Source organism: Rhinatrema bivittatum, chromosome 7 (assembly GCF_901001135.1).
Source record: "Rhinatrema bivittatum chromosome 7, aRhiBiv1.1, whole genome shotgun sequence".
Taxonomy (NCBI): domain Eukaryota; kingdom Metazoa; phylum Chordata; class Amphibia; order Gymnophiona; family Rhinatrematidae; genus Rhinatrema; species Rhinatrema bivittatum.
In genome coordinates, this window is record NC_042621.1 from 155,065,324 (window position 1) to 155,081,775 (window position 16,452).

The window sequence follows — 16,452 nt, forward strand, 5'->3', positions numbered from 1 at the left end:
CGGCAAACGAGTGCAGCGATGGCTTCTGGACTCCCCGCTGGACCACCAGGGAGTTTTGGTAAGTCTTGAGGGGGTCAGGAGGGTGGGGGGTTTAAATTTTTATTTAGGAGGCCGAATAAAACAGAAATCTGTTTAATACGTGGGGGGTCGCGATGCGTTTCGCCTCCCCACGTATTTAACAGATAGGACAAAATAAGTTGCGGATTACAAATACGTGGAAAACGGATGCACATCCCTAAAAGGAATGTACTAACAAGAATGAGTGAAAAGAGGTCTTGGTTTTATACCCCCATGTGGGAGAGGCAGATGGTGTGTTCTTGCTGTTTATCATCCTCAATCAGCAACAGTCCTTGTTGATTTTTAGTTAGCCTTTCACTGGGACAGGAACTCTGGAGATCCTGCCATTTATATTTTTCTAATTATTGAAGGGGGTAGAGTCTGGTTTTCCCTTGAGGGTCTGCCTGCTAGTGGGACTAATTTTGGTATTATTTTTCCCTCAGTAATCCAATTTTTGGAGACTTTTCTTTATGAGAGCCTTGGTACCCCTTCACAGAGGATTGGGGTGACCCTGTTTAAGGTTAGGGAAGATTCTGGCAGACCTCTATCAATCCTTTAGGAGATGGATCTGTCTGATGAGCAGATGCAGAGAAGATTCAACTTTTAAGTATTCTGTTTAAGAGACTTTTCTCCTCATTTGGAGGCAAGGCAATTTTTTTCCATCCTTCCTGTCTCTGTTTTGATTAATTCCCATTTAATTGGAGTTAAAGACTTTTCTGTTCTTTGGAACTGAGTGCCCTTAGTATCCAGGAGTCAGCATCCAAGCGAGTGGAAAACTAGTGTCTTTTACTCTGAAGGAACCTGACATTTGGAGGAGTATCTGGGAGGGCTGCATCTTCACCTTTTGCAGTGGAAGGAAAGATCTGAAGGTATATATATTAAACATTGTTACTGTATATGCTGCTGATTCAGTTGTGTTATACCGGAAAGGAGATTGCCCATCTGGTAATTCAGAAGAAGATTTAAAGAAATCAAGAAGACTTAAGGAAAGGTATGAGAATTGGTTCTTTCTCTAATAAACTATTGGGACTTTAACTAACCCATGGATGGCGAACTCCAGTCCTCAAGTGCCACAAACAGGCCAGGTTTTCAGGATATCTACAATGAATATGCATGAGATAAATTTGCATACACTGCCTCCATTGATGACATACTGTATATGGTATTATAAATACAGACAGGCTCTATAGCTCCTGGTGAAATTGCATACATTTCTTGCTAAATTAATGAAGAATTCTCAATATTCTTTCTGGTATTCGGTAATGATTTCTCTGCCTATCATAAAGACAAAAATCTGTTAGCATTTGTATTATTTATCCCTAACTATAAAATCATTTGTAATGGAATAGCAGAGTTGCTTTTTAGTATTATTTTGCACACAAAGAGGAGGAAGCAAAAGCAGTTTTGAAAAAAAATCATTTAGTAATAATACTGCAGTTGGTATGAAGAACAATAGTTGTCCAGTGTACCCTGAATAACTGTTTTATTCTCTCCCGTTGTGCAAGTGACTTATGCTTTCTGTCAAAGTAAATCACATTTAAAGCTTGTTTGCACTAACACTGCAAGATGTCTAGGAAGAGTAATTCAGCAGAATGATAGGAAGTAAGGAATAGCTATCAGTCTAGATACTATAATCTACTGTGGTGGCAGATTGCCATTCTTGGGAGACTCAGAGAGGTTTTTATCTACTGGTTGAAACCATTTAATGTTTAATTTAATTTTATGATATGTTTTCCTCCATTTTACTTCACTGATCCTCCGATGAAGTACACCTACTGAGTTAGCAGTTTTCCACAGTACAATTTTTTTGTTGCTTTAGTACATGAGATGACACCCATGTTATATTTCAATCTCCTTTCCATCCCTCTTACTCACATGTAAAACAGGTCACTAATGTGCTTCAGATTTCCATAGACCGCTTGTAGACATCTGCACAGGAAGTTTATTTTTTCTACTTGAAGTCATGTGCAAGGCTGCTCCCAGATTTCCCAAGATAGCTGGTAGAATGTAATTGACTTTCAAGAGTTGTTTAAAGAACTGGGGAACTATATTTTATATATATATATATATATATGTATATATATATATATATATATATATATATATATATATAACACTAGTGTTAGGATCATGGACCCTTGGGCCGGCTGTGGCTGCGGGTATCGTGCTGTGGATGCCCACAGTGGTTGTAGCAGCTGGAAGGCAGTGCTAAGAAGAGGCTTCGGAGATGGCTTCACCACTGGTAGCCCAAGGTCCCCCCAGGAGGAGCCCTTAGGGACCCGGACCTCTTGGTCTTAGGTGGATCCTATGTGACCAAGGATCAGAAGAGCAGCCTGCCGAGGTAATCCAATAAAGAGATGGCGCCCAGGAGGTCAGAAGAGACTTCACCCTTGGAAGCCCGTGGTCCCCCCGGGAGGAGCCCATGAGGACCCGAGATGTTGGGACTTAGGAGAACCCTCCGGGCGGATGACGAACAAATACCTGTGGCAGTGGGAGAGATGAAGCTGAAGTCCAGGAGCAAGCCAAAGTCGGGAGCTAGTAGTCAGATGTCGGATGCCAAAACTAGGGACGGAAGCAGAAGCCGGAGTCGGAGAATGAAGCAAGGTCAGGAGAAAGGAATCAGATGTTGAATGCCAAAACCAGGGACGGAAGCAGAAGCCAGAGTTGGAGAACGAAGCAAGGTCAGGAGCCAGGAATCAGATGTCGAGAAGAAGCAGGAACCAGGAACAGGAAGCACAACTAGTCACTCTGAAGAGTCAACTTCATTGCAAGGTGAGGTAGGAGTGTGACTGCAGGGTTTAAATACCCTGCAGTGTCTGACATCAGCTGGAGGGCGGTGCTGGAGTCTCCCACGCTGGCCCCTTTAAATTGGGAGCTCCGGCGCACTCGCGCACGTAGGGGGGCGGGGTTAGCCACAGCAGGACACCGCGGCTAACCCGGGACCGCAACAACTAGATCCAAAAAGGAAGGTGCAACTCAGAACATAAAAGGTATGCCTTCAGAAAGTAGCTAATTTGTTTAAATTAAACAAACTGAAAACCCTATTTATTACGCATAGACACAAAATGGGAGAAATCCTTTAGTAAATAGATCCCTTAAATTTAATTCAGCAAAATTAGAGCTACTATGGATTGGGTAGACTTCCATTCAGAACTTACTTATTAGAAAGATGAAAACATAGAACATGATGGCAGATAAAGCTACATGGCCAAGCCAGGCTATCAACATCTCCTGTTCAGATTTATAGTCCCTTCCTACCCCTCAAAGATCCTCTATGTGTCCCATGTTTTCTTGAATTCTAACATGCTCCTCACTTACACAGGGAGGCTGTTCCATGTATTCTCTACTCTAACTTTAAATAAATATTTCTTTAGATTACTCTTGTCTACCCCCTTTCACACTCATCCCATCAACCCTCATTGCAGAACCTCCTTTTCCTTGAAATAGGTTAATCTTCTGTGCATTTATTTCTTGGATGTAGTCTGGAACATTAGGCACTTGCAAAGAACTGACATCAGGAACAGAAGATACAGGGACTGTCGAGAGACCAGGAACATGGAATGAAGAACATAGAGGAGCATGTTGGGAAGTATTAGAAAAGGAATGGTGAGCAAACAGAATGTTGGGAATTATTAGAAAGGGAATGCTGAATAAAACGGAAAATGTCATAATGCCTCTATATCGCTCCAAGGTGAGACCGCACCTTGAATACTGTGTACAATTCTGGTCGCCGCATCTCAAAAAAGATATAATTGCAATGGAGAAGGTACAGAGAAGGGCAACCAAAATGATAAAGGGGATAGAACAGCTCACCAATGAGGAAAGACTAAAGAGGTTAGGACTGTTCAGCTTGGAGGAGATATGATAGAGGTCTAAAATCATGAGAGGTCTAGAACGGGTAAATGTGAATCAGTTATTTATTCTTTCAGATAATAGAAGGACAAGGGGCTGTCCATGACGTTAGCATTGGCACATTTAAAACTAATTGGAGAAAGTTCTTTTTCACTCAACGCACAATTAAACTCTGGAATTTGTTGCCAGGGGATGAGATTAGTGCAGTTAGTGTAGCTGGGTTTAAAAAAGGATTGGATAAGTTCTTGGAGGAGAAGTCTATTACCTGCTATTAATTAAGTTGACTTAGAAAATAGCTACTACTATTACTAGCAACAGTAACATGGGATAGACTTAGTTTTTGTGTACTTGCCAGGTTCTTATGGCCTGGATTGGCCACTGTTGGAGACAGGATGCTGGGCTTGATGGACCCTTGGTCTGACCCAGTATGGCATTTTCTTATGTTCTTATGTTCCCACGAAGAACAAAGAACATGAAGGCCTTGAAGAAATGAAGACTGGAACAGGAAGAACTCCAGGAGTGAGAAGCTGGAACAGGAACTCCAGAAGCAAGCAACTCCTTGCAAAGGCCCTGAGGAACTGCCAAGAAAGTCCTTTTATAGAGCTGCAGGAATTACATCAGGAGAGGCTGTGGGGCTATTCCCATTGTGGTCCCTTTAAATTCAAAGAAGAGACACACGTGTGCGCCTAGGGAGCACTGCACAGGAGAGGAGCATCGGTTGCGGCAATCCAGGCCACGAAGAACAAAACAGTGTTGGCGTCATCCCTCTGCAGGAAGAGCAAGACAAGGACTCAGCTTGAGCAATGGCAGCAGGGGCAGGCAGTGACAGCAACATTAAGCCACAAGGAGGAAGGGATCAGTCGAGGGAGAGTGGCACTTAAAGCCGTACCTGGGGAGGTGAGTGTGACTGCTTGCGCGATTCACAACAGTACTCTCTCCTCAAAGCCCTCTCCCTCCAGCCCACTCTCATGGGCTCAGAGGGGATGAAGACATAGCTGTAGTACTTGAAACAGTTGAGAAACCTGAACAGATGCAGACACCTCATACGGATCATAGGAAAAAACATTCAAAGCAAAACAAGGCCTGGACAAAATTCAAGACTGGAACAAGATGCAAAAAACATCCAAGACACATAGAACCGTTGCAAGGACATGTTCACTGAGCTCATGGCCTTTGCAATCTGTTGCAAGCAGAGTCGGGATCTAATTATCGAGAGTGCGTGAGCCCTTGGGACACTGCACAACCCCAGGCAAGATATGTGCCTTGGGTAGGTGAGCGAATCTGGGCACAAGCTGGATAGAAGCTTAGAAGCACTTGGAACACTTGGAAACTTGGAGTACTTGGAGACCTTGCTGACCTTGCACGCACAGGAGTGAAACCCAGCAATGCAATGCTGGTCTCTTTGGTAGCCCTCCAGCCACTCAAAAGCTCTTTCAGACCTGTTGCTTGAAAATGGCTTGTGTATCAGGATAGATGGAAGTTGAGTACAGAAGAGACAAGAACTTAGATGAAGGCACTGAAGACTTGGAACTTAGACGAGGACTCAGGTACTGGTTTAGGTTCAGGTGTAGATTGAGCCCTATGCTGTACTGCACCCTACACAGCCCATGGGCTGATCACAGACCATGCTGAATGTGGAGCAGACTCTGGGCTTGGAAAATGACGAAGACTTGGCACTGGAAACATGATGAAGACTCTGGGAAAGTCCTGTCCTGCTGTGCACGCTACAAAACCCATGGGTTGGTTGTGGACCATGCTGAAGGTAGAGTAGACTTTGTACTTGAGGCTTAGACATGGATGGATGCTGAGACAAGGTGCTCCGAAGACCAGGTACAGGATTCACAAACTCAGGACTCAGGAACTCAGAACCAGGGAAGATACCCCCAATTTAAAAAAAACAAGGGACTTCCGGAGACTTGACCTGTAAAGGAGACAGGCCTTGTGCCACAAGGCACCCTACGAAACCCGTTGGCTGGTCATGGATCAGAACGCTGGCACACCTGAAGGAGTGGATGAGAGAGAAGACCTGTAAGGCAGGACTTGGAGATGAAGACTGGATCATCTTGTGAGGACTTGACAACTCCTGTTGCCCTTCTGGTTTAGTTATTAATTTTGGTTTACCTTCCTCCCCCCCTTCCCAACTATATTTATCTTCTACCTGTTTCCAGTTATTATGTTCTCATGTTATATGTAAAGCCTGTTGCTACATTATGTTTCATTGTGAACCGAGGTGATGTTCTAAACGTGCCCTGGTATATAAACTCACTTAAATAAAAAAAATTTAAAAATCAGGAACAGAAGACATAGGGACAGTCGATAGACTAGGAACATGGAACATAGAGGAGCTCCTACGAAGAACGAAGAACATGAAAGCCTTGAAGAAGCGAAGACTGGACCAGGAAGAACTCCAGAAGCAAAAAGCTAGAACAGGAACTCCAGGAGCAAGCAACTCCTTGCAAAGGCCCCAGGAACTGCCAGGAAATCCCTTTTATAGGGTTGCAGGAATGACATAATCAGGAGGGGCTGTGGGGCTATTCCCACCATGATCCATTTAAATTCAAAGAAGAGGTACATGCATGCACCTAAGGAGTCGCCGTGCAGGACTGGAGCATCAGCGGTGGCAATCCAGGCCGCAAAGAAGAAAACAGTGTTGGCGGCGTCCCTCTGCCACGAAGAGCAAGATGAGGACTCAGCTTGAGTGATGATGGCATTAAGCCACGAGGAGGAAGGAGGCGGCTAAGAAAGAGTGGCACTTAAGTGCGCACCTGGGGGTGAGTGTGTCCACTCGCTGGGACCACCCTCGAGCAGGATTCACAACAAAAGGATTATTAAGATATTAGAAAAGGAGTCAAAATGTGTTTTTTCCAGCAGGCTTTTCCCAATTCATATGTGGGCTAAATTTGCCCTTGTGTGGATATGAACTTGCTGCTTCAAGAAAATATATTATGCTGATATTACTTTTATTCCAGTATTCTATTATTGTTGATGTTGTTCTTATTTGGGTTTTTTCCTGGTGTGTTTTACATTTTAGTTTATATTTTATTGACATGTATTGCTTAGAGATGAGCTTCGTTTTTTTCTACCGGGTCATTTTTTGAGTCGGATGCTTCGGGATAAAGTTTGTTTTTCCTCAGTTAGTTTTTTGGAAAAACGAGCAAAAAACTAAATGGGGAAAAATGAAACAGGCCCAAAAAACGACGCGGGAAAATGAAGTTCAAAAAAACTCACCCCAAGCATTAACAGGGGAAAGTAAGGATTTTTCCACCTGAAACCTTACCTCCCACAGGGCAACTTGATATCCTGTGGTTTATGCGCCAGCTGGAGCAAGAAGAAGGAACCGGTGAATCTGATGTGAGCCCTTGAGGGGGAGAGCAGGGAGCTCCGACGGCTGAGCATCCCTCAGCCCCGACATCAGGCCGCCTCCGGCGCAACGTGACCCTGACGGAGTCACTTCCCAGTCGCAGGTTGATGATGCGGTCAATGCAACGGGGGTGGGTGGAAGTTGGCTCAGGCAACACGCCAAGCACGAAAGAACTCGTCCGGGCAGGAACAGAAGGTGCTGCCGAAAAAGGAGCTTCGGGGACCTCAAGCCTAGAAGTCTGCCTCGGAAGGAGAAATGAGGAGGCTTTGGTGGACAGAGGTCAGAACAAAACATCTCTCAGCGTAAATGGTGAGTCCCCAGCATTACCACCTAGGCCGTAGGGAGTGACGCTTGCGTCACTGTGGGACTTGGTGGCGGGCCAAGGACAATCTATGAAAATATTAGAACTAAAGATGGACTCCCTAAATTATAATTTTCAATAAAAGATACTTGGAATTCAGGAGCAGGCCACAGAGACAACAAATAAAGTTTTAGAGACTGAAAATAAAATTCAGTCTCTTCAAGCTGTTAATGTGGCTGTAATAAGAGAACAGATGGCCTGCTCCAAGCATTTGGAAATCCTAGAAAACAACATCAGGCATTTAAACCTATGAATTATGAACTTTCCTAAAGTTGCTGGAGAGATTCCTTTTACTATGCTGAAAAGACTCTTCAGAGAAGGTCTTGGATTTACTGACGAAAATATGCCATCTATTAATTTTTGCAGATTTCTGAATAATAATAGACCTTCTACTGTTGGGACTGCTCCTGTATCAACTATTCCAATGAATTTAACCAGCTTCTTAGAGAATTCCGATATGGATGTATTAGAAAGAAATACTTTGCTAGTTGCGTTTATTTCTGTGCAAGACCTTAACAGTAGAGATGTGAATCGGAACCGGAATCGGTTCGGATTCTGTTTCCAATTCACATGTGGGTTTTTTTCAATCGGGCCCGATCGCGGTTTTGTTTATCGGCTGCACCCCAGCCGATAAACAAAAAACCCACCCCGACCCTTTAAAAGTAACCCCTTAGCTTCCCCCACCCTCCTGACCCCCTCAAAAACTTTTTACAGGTACCTGGTGGTCCAGTGGGGTCCTGCGAGTGATTTCTCCCTCCGTGCTGTCGGGCTATCTGGCCTGCCTCGCATCAAAATGGCACCGATAGCCTTTGACCTACTATGTCACAGGGACTACCAGTGCCATTGGTCTGCCCCTGTCACATGGATGGAGCAATGGATGGCTGGCACCATCTTGTGCTCCTACCATGTGACAGGGACTGACCAATGGCACCGGTAGCCCCTGTGACATAGTAAGGGCAAAGACTATCGGTGCCATTTTGATTACTGGCTGCCAATGGCGAAATCGCTCCCGGACCCCCACTGGACCACCAGGGACTTTCAGCAAGTCTTGGGGGACCCTCCTGTCCCCCACAAGACTTGCCAAAAGTTCCTGGGGGTCCAGCGGGGGTCCGGGAGCGATCTCCTGCACTCGGGCTGTCGGCTGCCAGTAATCAAAATGGCACTGATAGCCTTTGTCCTTACTATGTTACAGGGGCTACCAGTGCCATTGGTCAGCCCCTGTCACATGGTAGGAGGACAAGATGGTGCTGATGGCCATGTGACTGGGGCTTATCAATGGCACCGGTAGCCCCTGTGACATTAGTAGGTCAAAGGCTATCGGCGCCATTTTGATGCGAGGCAGGCCCAAAAGCCCGACGGCACAGAGGGAGAAATCCCTCGTGGGACCCTGCTGGACCACCAGGGATGTTAGTAAGTCTTAGGGAGGGATCGGGATGGTTGGGGGGGGGGGGGGTTGTATTACAGTAAATTTTAATGCTTGGGGTGTTTTTTTATTTAAAAAAATAAAATGTGCCCCTCCCCCTGTACAAACCCGAAAAACTAATTTCCCTCATAGTTTGGGGAAAATCAGTTTCGAGGTTCGGGGCCCCCGACCCACGAGAAATTAGGCAATTTCATTGAAATTGCCTAATTCGTGATAAACGAAGCACATCTCTAATACTGCTTAGATATGCATATGAGTTTTTTCATATATATGTTGTACTTGCTTTGAACATTCTTATGTGGAAACTAGTCACAAATAAACCTAATTAATTGATTGGTCTTGCAGGTGACCACACCTTGTGGCTGGCAGCTGGGATGTAACCCTAATAGTGTGGACAGAATAACTGGGTAGACTGGATGGGATGGATGGTCTTTTTCTGCCATCATTTACTATGTTACTATGTTACAAGTGAACTGAGATACAAATAAATATAAATATGTTTCCATTTGAGAATTATACTTGTGCACTGTGAGCATTGCTTAATGTACTCACAGGTAGATTTCAAAATGGCTGTGCTTGCACCCATAAAAGCGCGTATCTCACTGGGCACAAAAATATGTGTCATTTATAAAATACTTTTCATACATGCACATACATGCACATCATTTTGCTACAGATTCTCAGATTTATAAGGCTCAGCTTGATACTCTGTATATGGACCATTGTAAGGGGGCACTTTGATTTGGGGTGAGCTTTTGGGAGGTGGGTTGGGGTTAGGGAGGTTTTGTTACAGACACATTCAGAGGTGTCCATTGTAAAATTATCATCAGTAAAGAATTTTTGATGTTATAAGTGATGAAAATTCTAACAAGAGGAGTTGATTTATACACCGTAGTCTCTGCTAGCTGCATTGTACAAATCATTTCCTTTTCATCGCTTATAAAGGCTAAAATATTTTAGTGATGTTAATTTAACAATGAATACCTCTGAATGTGTCTGTAACATCCTTCCTTACTCCAACCCATCTCATGAAAACCCACCCCAATTCAAAGTGCCCCTCTACAGTGGTAACTATATAGAGAGTGTCAGAGTGACAAGGAGCTGTAGCAAAATGATGCGTGCTAGATGAGGAAAATTAGGAGTTACACGTCAGTGCTGGAATGCCCAGTCCCTTTTTCTGGGCGCATGTACACTTCCTGGCTATTTAAAATTCACGTAGCTTACACGCGTATGTGGCCATTCTTACGCACGCAAGGCTTTTAAAATCTACTTGTCAGGTCATATATGAAAACATTTTTCATAATTATATTTACTTTATGAAAACATGTACATTGTATATGCATAGTAAGGACATAAAGAATCATGGATCATGATCTCCAGTGCTGCCAACAGGGCAGCGGTCAGCTGCCTACCAGCAAGACATAAAGTCATATTTGGATTCAGTACAGCTTTACTGTGGCAAATATTTCTCACAATGACAATTTGAGATAATGGTTTAAGCAACTCACTTTATGAATTTCGTGGAAATATCAGACAAACCTAATTACCTGGTCGGTGCTATAGAGGGACAATATAATTCTTGATTAAAGAGTAACTGCAGAGATTGAAAATATAGGCTTAATATCTTGGTAATAATAAAATGTGCTTCTTTATTCCTGTCTGATTATTGTATCTTTTAATAAACTTGAAATTTGTCTTACAAATCTATTAGATTTGTCTGAAAGGGTTAAGAAATATGTGGACAAGGGTGAGTCAGTTGATACTGTATGGTGTATCTGGATTTTCAGAAGGTGTTTGATAAAGTTCCTCATGGGAAACTCATCAACAAATAAAAAAAAGTCATGGAATAGGAGGCAATGCTCTGTTGTGCACTGGTAACTGGCTAAAGGATAGGAGCAGAAAATAGTACTTACTACTTAATGGGCATTTCTCTCAATGGAGAAAAATAAATAGGGAGTGCTCCAGGGATATGTACTGGGACCTTATGCTTTTAAATATATTTATAAATGATCTGAAAAAAGTAGTGATGAGTGAGATGATCAGATTTGCAGATGACTCAAAATTGTTCAGAGTTATCAGATTACTATCTGAATGTGAGGGATTTCAGGATGATCTTGTATGTTTGGGGGGTTTGGGTATCAGAACCAGCGCTAGACAAGAGTAGATGAAATTAAATGTGGACAAATATAAAGTGATGCACATAGGAAAGAATAATCCGAACTATAGGCACATGATGCTGAGTTCCATATTAGGCATCACCACCCAAGAAAAGGATCTTGGAATCAGTGTGGACAATAGTTTGAAATCCTCGGCTAAGTGTGTGATGGCAGTCAAAAGAGCAAACAAAATATTAGTTAATAGGATGTGCAGTTCCCATTGTTTTGTTTCGGTTCATTTTTCATTTTGGGGGGGGGGGCGGCAATATTTGTATTTTTTACTTTTAATTAAATGTTTTGTTCAGTTCATTTGCAAACCAAAATAACACATTATGTCCAGACCCCCCTCCAACCCTCCCCCCCCCAAATAACCCCCCCAAAACAAATGCAAACAAAATTCGGCTTCTGGGATCCCTGATAGGACAATCCTGGGCCAAAAGGTGCTGCTATGAGTCTGTCTGGTACCAAGGTCTACCCAGTGCCAGGGCCTGCCCATATCTGGACTGGAGCAGGCCCGGGGTTCAATTTCTCTTCTTCACCTTCTTTAAAATTGCTGGGACCAGGGAGCCCCCATCTTGAAACCAACTTTCCCCTTCCCAGTCCTCCAGATAGGGCAAGAGCAATGCCCAGTTGCTCTCACCTGGGTCTATGATACTTAAAAAATGGCACCTTTCACTTGGAGGATGGTGTTGAAATTATGTCTCTACTGTAACTCCCTCTGGTTATTGCCAGCACTATTAATGGACACTCTATTAATGCTCTACATTTGTACAACCATACAGCAAAATGGCACCAGCCATAACGGAGGAAGCTGCTGAAGTGACGTCAATTCGGTGCAATTTTCTGAGCAGACAATGCAATTTTTAAAGCATTGGAGACCCAGTCGGGAGCATCTGGGCATCACTCCCTCCCTTTCTGGAGGATCAGGAAGAGGGTAAGTGGGGGCCAAGGTGGGAACTCCTCAGCCCTGGTGATTTTAAAGGGAGGGGGGAGAAGAAAATGGGAGCCCCAGGTCTCAAGCCCCATGGATCGAGCCTTAGGCTGGGTAGAGGCAGGCCCTGGTGCCAAGTAGGCATCAGCAGTAGGCCGGCTCAAGGCAGGTGCCAGATTCTTAGCCTGGGGAGGTCCCACTAGGACCGCTGGAGAACTGTTTTGTTTTTTTTTAAATTAAAAAATGCTAATAATACAAAAGTATCTGAAAATTTTGGGGTAGTTTCATAGAAGCCTATTTTCAGTTCATTCTATTTGGAACAAACCAAAAATGGCCTCTTTTGTTACATTCTTGGCATTTGTTGGAAATGTATTCATATCCCTATTAGGTATTATTAGGAAAGGAATGGAAAATGAAATAGACAGTATTATAATGCTTTTGCAGTGATCCATGGTGTGACTACACCTTGAGAATTGTTTGCAGTTCTGGTTCAGAGAAGGATGATCAAAATGATAAAATTGATGGAACGGTTCCCCTATTAGGTGAGGTTAAACAAGTTAGGGTTCTTCAGCTTAGAGAAGAGATGGATGAGAGGCGATATGATAGAAAATTATGAGTGGGGGTAGAACAGATCAACAGGGAATAGTTATTTACCCTTTCAAATAGTACTAGGGCTAGAGTATACTCTATGAAACAAATAGGTAGCACCTTAAAAAACGAACTCAGTCCACAATTAAATTATGCAATTTGTTACCAGAAGATGTGGTGAAAGCAGTTAGCGTTGCTGGGTTTGTAGGGTATATATCAGGCTACAGGTGATTAGCAGATTTAACTGATAATATTTGAAACAAATTCAATAGTTTTAAGGGAGCAGAAGTTTATATTTTTTATGAGGTAGTCAATCAGTTTTATTTTAGCAACATAAGTGTACAAGATTGAATATGGTAAAGATTTGCTTTTAAGTTTCTAAGTTTTACAGAGCAAAGTACTGTTATGAAAAATAAGTATAAACTCATGTGTTATCTCCAAGTCAACCTGCACCTGACAAATATGTAATGTTGGATTAATTAATCCAGCTGAAAGATGAATTAAGCCACTTTTATTTCACCCTCAGCCATTGGTGGGTCATACTCCTGCAGACATCCTTTCTTACAGTACAGCATGGGGGGAGGGTGGGGAGGTAATCCAGAAACTTGCCAGCCCATGATCCCAGGCACAGCAGCAAATGGCCGCTGTGCTTGGAGGCTCTGGCCCCGCCCCAGCCCCGCCCCCGGACCACCCACTCCCCGCCCCCTTTTTCAAGCCCCGGAACATACGCGCGTCCCAGGGCTTGCGTGCGTCACCAGGCCTATGCAAAATAAGCTCGGCACGCGCAGAAGCGGATTCTCGGGGTTACTTGCATAACCTTTGAAAATCCACCCTTATGTTTGTAATTGCAAAGATGAAACATACCTCTTTAGAAAAGATTGCTGACTAAAACAAACTTATCTTTAAGTTTTGGATTGAAAGTTATGATTCCTTTCAGATCCCCCTATATGTGTTTTTTCTGATGACTGTGGTAACACAGTTAATTAATGAATGAATAATTTAAAAAATCATTACTAGACATGTTTTATTTCTGTCCTTGAAGCAAAAAAAATATTAAACTCTCTGCAGCTATTATTGTATGTTATTGTACATATTTTAAATATAGGCACACTGAACTACTTTATAAAGGTAATTATTACTGATAATTGTATTTTCTGTTTTAGTGCACCAAGAAATTTCAAGTGATGGCATAAGCTGGTCCATTCTAGGCTTGCTTGTTGTTTCCTCTCATGATTCTGGAAAGTATTTCTGTAAAGCAAAGAACTTTCTTGGCACAACAGAAGACTTCATTTTTCTCATTGTTACAGATTCTGATTCCTCATATACAAGCAATTTCAACAGTAATTCTAAGAAATTGCGGGCTGGAAAGGGAAATGCTATGGAAGTAGCTGCTTATAATGACAAGTTGATTTCCAGGTTTGTCATCTCATCTACAACCACCCCTTCCATGGCAGGTAGGCCTATCCATGTTAGTGCTGAACAGAATCCTGTTCTTCAACACTATAAGATCAATGACAGTGGGGAACCTCTAAACAATGAAGAGCAGAAGAGAAATTCAAACACTGGTATGCGAGAGAAGGAGGACCATAAAAGTTTGGGTAGTCTTTTACTGAATCCACCCACTGGTCAACCTGACACCGAGTGCTTAGTCAGGGCTCTGAAAGTCATTGGCGATACAGACCATAGTATCTCACTAGCATGGAAAGCACCTCCGACAAAGAATGTTACCAGTTTTAATATTCTTTATGCTATCTTTGGGGAAAAGGATATGCATAGAATCAATGTTGAACCAAGGAAGACCAAGATCACAATTGATGGGCTCATGCCAAAGACCAAGTATATTGCCTGTGTCTGTATGAAAGGACTCATCCCCAGAAAGGAGCAGTGCATCATCTTTTCCACAGATGAAGCTGCCAGTGCAGGTGGAACCCAAAAACTAATCAATCTGGTGGTCATAAGTGTGGCCTGTGTCATTGCAGTTCCTTTGACGCTGGTGGTATGCTGTGGTGAACTCAAAAGGCACTGCAAAAAATGTCTAGGAAGAAAATCGAAGAACATTCAAGACTCTTATGTCATGTTTAAAAGCCTGTCACCTGGGACAAAAACTGAGGGAATGGAAGTGGAATATTTGACGAGCCAAACTCCAGATGAGTCTAACAGACTGTTGTCAGCATGGTCAAGTGTGTATTCAGAAGCAATATCAAAGATGGAAGGACAACCAAATGAGTTCTTTTGCTGAAACATTATTGCCTGACATATGACATATGACAATTGCTGGCAGGTTTTTTTTGAAGATCAGTAATTGTTAAGTAAGCCAAGTTTCTTATAAAGGAATCCAAGGTACAGGTGCTGGGAAAGGACTGATGTTAATTGCTCAAATTGAAACATTTTGTAACTTTTGTTTCCATGGCTCAAACTCTCTCGCCCTTTTCTTTTTAAAAGAAAGACCCCAAAAGTTATTTATTTCCTTACGTTCTCCTGCTCACTATTCATTGAGCAAAATGAAATTTGGATTTAGATTTAGATTTTAGATTTAGTTACTTGCCTTTCCAAATCCGATCTCAAGGTGAGTTGCCCAGTGAATCTGGTGCATGACAATATACATTTCTTGTTGAAAGTGTTGTTATATTTTTTTATTCTGATGTTCTTGGTCAGTAGTTTGTTTAACTTTTACTGTGACCTATGCAGGTTTCTGTTTGGGGGGCGGGGGGTGATGATTTAATTTAAACTTTAAAACCCAAGACGGATGTGAAATAAATTTTGTGTATTGTTTTTCTTGCTTATAAATGATCGTATGAGAATGTGTAACATTCTCTCTATGGAATATGCTTTAGTTTGAAAGGGAAAGCTGCAGGTGCCTCATGCAAAGGGTACAGCAAAATTCCAGGGCTGTCTTATTCTCTCGAACCTCTAAGATGCTCAAGAATCAAACTTCAACCCTGGGGGTTGGGGTTCTCAGGCAGCGGGAGAAGGTCTGAGCCTCCGGGGCCCTAGCCATTGTAGTGGGGTAGCCAGGTTGCACAGTCACTCTCACTCATTGTTCACTACTCACAGTTACTCCCACAGTAGAAGAGGGGCTGATCCAAAAGAGCACAGTTGAATGAAAGCTGAGTCCAAGAGTGGTGTTAACTTATAAAAAAGTTTTAACTTAAAAAGAAATATTCACGTTAAGATTCTAAAAATCTTAAATAGGATGAGGAAAATACAAATACAAAATAAATATGTTTCTTTGTCTATGGTTCTTCTTTTGATGAACTTCCTTTTCTCATCTGTGTTTTGGTCCAAATACCTCCAGTAAGGATAAGACAGTTCTCCTCCATTGCAATGCCATCATACATCAGGGGGGAATGGAAAAATCTCCTAGCTTCAAGATTAGATAGTGTCTCTAAAACTCTTTCCAAAACTCTCAAAAATCCAATCTGTCTCCCTGAGTGTGACTGAGTGCAAGGTGCAAAAACAGGGATCCAGACCTTCCTTCCAGGGAGATCTTCCATCTCAGTCAGAAACTGGTCCAGAATAGCCAATACCACCCTCAAGAATTCTCAAATCTTCTCAAAGACTCTTGATCTCAAAACCTCCTCAAATGACTAGGCCTTGAAGACCTACTCAAAACTCTCCTCCTTACAACACTTCTCTGCATGTGAGATCCCAGACTGATCTGATCTGAACATGCTCAGCCCTTAGTATGCAAAGGGATAAATAACCCATCCCAAAAGGAGGATG

The 16,452-nt window shown here is 42.7% G+C and overlaps 1 protein-coding gene across 1 annotated transcript in view; it reads left to right on the forward strand.

Moving 5' to 3' along the window:
* The window catches only part of LRIT1 (leucine rich repeat, Ig-like and transmembrane domains 1), a 67,090-nt gene extending 51,897 nt beyond the window's left edge, over positions 1–15,193 (forward strand). The window contains exon 4 of the mRNA XM_029610700.1: positions 13,893–15,193. Within this exon, the coding sequence (XP_029466560.1) occupies positions 13,893–14,968 (1,076 nt within the window). The 3' untranslated portion in view covers positions 14,969–15,193. The remainder of the gene's footprint in view (positions 1–13,892) is intronic.
* The last annotated feature ends 1,259 nt before the right edge of the window (positions 15,194–16,452 follow it).